The following is a 5,468-nucleotide window of genomic DNA, read 5'->3' as shown; positions in this document are numbered from 1 at the left end:
CATTAACACATTCTGTACCTGCCACGCGATGAGGTCCTTGAGACGCAGCAGTTTATCTCTGTCCTCTGGGTGCTGCAGAGTGTACTCCTCAGTGAAGAATGCCTGATGTAGAAGAAACATTAAACATTCATTTATGTGCTAACAGCTATAATAATCACTCAGGCAGGTCGGAAAAAGGAGCGCTTTAGTGAGTGCAAAATGAAAATAAGACTGCCAAAAATGATATAAAACACCATTTAACCTGTTTTTATTTATTTATTTATTTATTTATTTATTTATTTATTGCAAGTAAATTCAAAGGTATGAAAATTTAATATATTTTTGCACGGTCTGCAGAAAAGCTGTTTTTGAACTCCCAGAGATAAGATACTAAACTCACTCTGACTCTTGCAGTGGGCTTTTTTCACAACAACTAATTTATTGTCGGTTCACAACAATTAAACAACATGAAATTGAGGTATTAATGTTTAAAAGTCAACAGAACAACGATTGTTAAATATACAAGTCAATTGTATTTACTGTTAGTCTTGTACTTGGACTTATTACTGACAGTTTACCTTTTCATACTTAGCAAAGCCTCCCATGACAGCTGGGTCCACTATCCCATTAAGAAGCATCGAGAGGGGGTTAATGGGAAGGCTCCAGTCAGCCTGGTACTGATTTATCATGGTCAGAATCTTCTCATTGGTGGACTCCATGGTTTCTATAGCGTTCTCTAGTGGAGACAAGACAGTCTGCAGAAGAGAGAAATGGTCAAAGTGAGTGAAAGTGAGGGGTTAAAATGTGGGGGAGTAGAGATGATAACACAGAAACATTTAAATAAAATTAGAAGTGAAAGAAAGTTTTCAAAGAACTGACATGTTTTATGTCTGTAGCCTCAAACCAGCGCAGGATCCCAGGCAGTTTATACACAGTGGTGAAGGTTGTGCGTTCAATCCACATTGACTGAAAGAAAACAGCGCAGGAGAGAGAAAAACTGTTGAGGAATCTCTTTTTGYAAGCGGTCCAGTGTGGTCCAAAAACCAAACATCTGCTGTGTAAAATCTAAACCAAAAAAAATTTATAAAAAAAAAAAATCCAAGAAAATCTTTCACCACATTACTTGAACTGATCAATGCATACTTTCAMCAAAACCTGATATCTCATTCTATCAAGGAGAAACGCATTGTTTCAGACTGTTGCATATAAAAGTGAACCACAGCTACCCTKTGTAGTAACACTGCTTTAAAATGAACTCACAGCAAACTCATTATTTGGGTCCACAGGTTCTTTCCTCACAGGTCGGGAATAATGGAAACGCTGCACATAGTTGGACTTGTAGAAGCTACAGGGTGAGGAAAGAAAGAGGCAGACATATGTAAAATTAAATATAAAACAATAACAAAATAATAACATACAGTAGAATTAGATGTGTAGTAATTCTTTGACAAACATTAGGTTTCATGTTCATTTTGAKTGAGACACTGACTTGATGATCTGGTCAGGGACAGGTTTGTTCTTCAAGCGAGGAGGAATCTCCAGGACTGGCTGCACTGTGAAACACTGGATATCTGGTTTAGATTGCTCAGAAATAATGTTTCTCTGCATCATTATCCCTTTTAAAAGTAAACAAACCGACAGTTCAAACATTTGCTATAATTTGAAAGCAATAAACAAAAAGAAAGATCATTAGAGATTCATTCCATAAAACAACCAATAAGCTTATTTGATGTATTATTTTAAAAAATATTGTATTTTTGTATAAAAGATTGTTTTATTTTTTATCTTGGTCTTATAGGAAAGTAACTTATTTTTTATTTCAAACTTCATTCATTTCTTAAAAAACTAAATTTAATTCTATGAAAAATAAAAAGAAAATACAAATTAAATGAAAGGCGGCAGAGAGAAGAAAATATCTTATAATATCTGCCCCTTTTTCCTCAAGTGTAAATTTAAACAATAATAATCTTCAGTTAAAGCAAAACTAAAACATCAAATCTTTCTAGAACAACAAATTATATGAATACACATTATACTATTTCATATTTTTTCAACAACCCAACCTTTATCATTCTCTTATATGTGTACAGTGATTTGGCACTCTTAACATCATTTTCCAGATCATTCCACAATCCTTGGATTGAGGAGCACCGTTCTTTCAAACTGCTTCTAAATTTATGTTTTATGAACATCTCTGTCCCCTTAAGATTATAACAGCTCTCTCTCTTAATAAAGTTTATTTTGAAATATTTACTTGGCTCAAGACCAAAGCAKACCTGCATTTGTATCTGCAGTGCAGTGTGTTTACAACAGAAGGATAAAGTAGTTTGAGCTTCCTATTGTACAGCATCCGTCTGTATGAAAGGCCTCTGTGGGTTTTATATAAAGAGTGATTTGTTTCTGTACAATAATCCCAGAGGTCCCATGCTTCATAGAAGAGAGATGAGATCCAAAAACAACTCTGTATTTCAAAACTGCAACATGGTCAGACCAGAGAACCCTTGCTGTTATGAATTTTTGTAGCAGTCCTGCAAACGCTTAAGATCCCGCGCTTCGTGTGTTGTTGTGTTTAAAGGATACACTGCAGTGGAGAGTTCTTGATGTCGTCTCCTGGCATGGTTGTGGTGTTGAGGCGCACGGAGCTGGGGTACTGGCTCATTAGCTGGTTCTGGAAGTCCTCTCTGCGCTCGTACTCTTTACCCCGATGAATGAACACCTTGTTCTGCAGCCGGGACAAAATGAATTGATGTTAGCATTGGAGGAAATACTCCAACATACACATGCAACTGAACTGACACAAGAATACAAACCCGGAGAAATGGAGGATAGCCTAGTCCATAGTAGCCCACTGCAAAGTAGTCAGGCTTAGGTCTCAAGATCTTCATAATATTCTCATAGAACTTTGCTTGTTTTTCCTGCAGAGAGAGAGAGAGAGAGAGAGAGAGAGAGAGAGAGAGAGAGAGAGAGAGAGAAAGAGAGAGAAAGAGAGATCAAGGATGTGTCTGGGGCAGAGTTTCAGATGTGCACCTTGCACAGTCAGGGTAGTTTAATCAGCTCACACCAATGACAAAGCTACCATCAGCAGAATGCTTGGCCTGTGAGGGTGATAGATGCTGAAAAAAAAAAAAACAGTGCGCACCATCCAAGGGCAATGTCTGTCATTTATATAACCACATAAATTCAGTATTAACTGAAAGAGTCATCGCTGCGGTCATATAAAAAGAAAAAGGGGATTTTATCTGTTGTTGGGAAAATGTGTTATTCTCTGTGGGGAAGGGAAAAGGTGTGTGGAGCAAGAAGGAGACAGACAAGAAAAAAAAGAAAAGAAAAGAGAGACAAGAAACCACGAGGTGGGACTCAGGGGAATCACTTCTGCACAGGAGTGACTGAGAGGGCAAAAAGAGCAGGTTTAAAAATACAAGTGGTCCGAGGGAGACAAAGACTGACAGTGATTAATCACACATTGTTGGGGTCRTATGGTAATCACTGAAAACAAAAGCAAAGTTCAATGTTTTAGAACAGAATATGAAGCAAGTGGTTGCTTCCATCTGAAGGGGCTGCCACAGCTAGCGTGAAAGGTTTGGCAATTGTTTGACACCAGACGCCCTTCCTGAGGCAACCTGGGCTCAAACCTGCAGCCTCAAGAGCATGGCGCTGGCCACCAATCTACTGCGGCCCCCCCAGGATGTGGCATAAGTATTGTTTGAAAATATGTGATTTAAGAAATCTCTATTTGTTCACAATGACTACACGAGTGTGGAAAAAAGCACAGGGCGAAACAAACAACAAAAATATTTAATCATGAGTGACCAAAAATTCAAAAGTTTCAGATTGTAAAGTATTACCAGTCTTTTGCTAAGTAACTCGTAGTCAAAGATCTCATTTTCATACTGTTCTGCCAGTTCTTTACACAGAGTGATGGCCTCTTCCCACATCTGAAACATGCATAAAAGACAAGAAACAGTTAAAAAATATATATCCTTTAACACAGTGGTTCCCAAATTTGGAATCATGAAGCACCAAGGTGGTATCAGAAAGATCTATGGAAAKCAAATAAACTTTAAAGATAAAGCCAAAAACATGTTTAGTCATAACAGTTGCAAAATATCGAAAGTAACAGTCATAAGTGCATTAAACACTACTTTTAATGACTAATAATATATGTTTGTGTACTTCAGCAACATTCAGTYTGTGCAACTTAATGATTTGCAAGGACACACTTTGCTTATGCATCATGATGATGCGTTTTTTTCAGCTGATCATTTAATTGTGAGCCATGTTTTTGATAATAATATGAAATCACCTTATAAATGTATTTAAATTACTATATAATGTTTCACTATGTGCATGGACTGTACGGTCTCTCCGATAGCAATATTATGCTTCTACGGTTATTAAATGTAATTTGAGTCAGAATTTTTTTTTTTTTGCTGGGTTTTTTAAATATCCACAACCAATCTCAAATATCCACTCCCACCACCCTCCGCCCCATTCGAAGAGAGAGATGGAGTTAGAAGTCAAACGTGTCAATCTACCCTCTAAAATAAGCTTTAACTTCTCACAGTTGTAGTTCTGCTATATTTTCTCTTTAAAAAAATCATTTACACAATTCATGTTTCTAAATAAACATATTTATGAATGCATCAAAAATACATGAACATGATTTTTTCATGCACATATTGCCAGGTCTAAAAAAATAATACATTCAAACCTTGCCCTTGTCGAAGTAATCGATGATGGTGTCATAAAGAGTTTCTTTGAGCTGCCTCTGCGTTTGGGAGCCATGGAACTCAAACTGGGGGCTACACTTGTCATCTGACCACTGAGAGACAGACAGAGGAGAGGGCAGACAGGTAGAGGAGAAGATAAAGACAAAAATGTGATTTGGGTTGGTACAAGTTTGAGGTCAAAACAAACAAAAAAGGAAGTGCAGTCAAGACAACTGAAACTTCTGTCCTTTTAATATTAGAGGCATGTAAAGTGCAAATTAAGATAAATACATTTGTATATAAATTATACTATGCTTCATCAACCATTACCTGATCAAAACAATAACTAACATTGCAAATGGCACTTCTGATACTTTGTTAAAATGAGAAAAAGAGGGAGGAGGAGGAGGCAAGAGATCCTCCTACTCACACTTACCTTTGTGAGCCTGTAAATGCCCCATAAAAACGATCAGGGGACAAAAGAGGTGAAACACGTTCCGACACATCCGTGCACATCCACACGCAAACACACACACACACACACGGTGTGCGAAGCGCACAGCATCAAACACCACAGTGATACGGCTGCGGTAGTCATAAACTAACCTCAGAGCCTCATCATTCGGAGGCCAGAGACACAGCAACCATCAGCCAATAAAAAAACTGGGCTCATTTGTTGGTCGGACAAGTGATTAGGCAGCGGGTGCAGCATAAAACTACAAGACAAATCTTATTGTGTGTGTGTGTGTGTGTGTGTGTGTGTGTGTGTGTGTGTGTGTG

The 5,468-nt window shown here is 37.7% G+C and overlaps 1 protein-coding gene across 1 annotated transcript in view; it reads right to left on the bottom strand.

Annotated features, from left to right (window-relative positions):
* dock2 (dedicator of cytokinesis 2) overlaps window positions 1-5,468 on the bottom strand; it is a gene marked incomplete in the record, with an annotated part of 113,498 nt that overhangs the window by 3,971 nt on the left and 104,059 nt on the right. Inside the window, 9 exon segments of the mRNA XM_014007241.1 lie at window positions 19-102; window positions 558-734; window positions 859-945; window positions 1,240-1,324; window positions 1,469-1,550; window positions 2,560-2,701; window positions 2,790-2,894; window positions 3,825-3,914; window positions 4,691-4,801. Of these exon segments, the coding sequence (XP_013862695.1) occupies window positions 19-102; window positions 558-734; window positions 859-945; window positions 1,240-1,324; window positions 1,469-1,550; window positions 2,560-2,701; window positions 2,790-2,894; window positions 3,825-3,914; window positions 4,691-4,801 (963 nt within the window).

Source organism: Austrofundulus limnaeus, unplaced genomic scaffold (genome assembly GCF_001266775.1).
Source record: "Austrofundulus limnaeus strain Quisiro unplaced genomic scaffold, Austrofundulus_limnaeus-1.0 Scaffold1, whole genome shotgun sequence".
In the NCBI taxonomy this organism is placed as follows: domain Eukaryota; kingdom Metazoa; phylum Chordata; class Actinopteri; order Cyprinodontiformes; family Rivulidae; genus Austrofundulus; species Austrofundulus limnaeus.
Note: the sequence above shows the minus strand (reverse complement) of the source record. Positions and strands in the feature narration are given on the sequence as shown.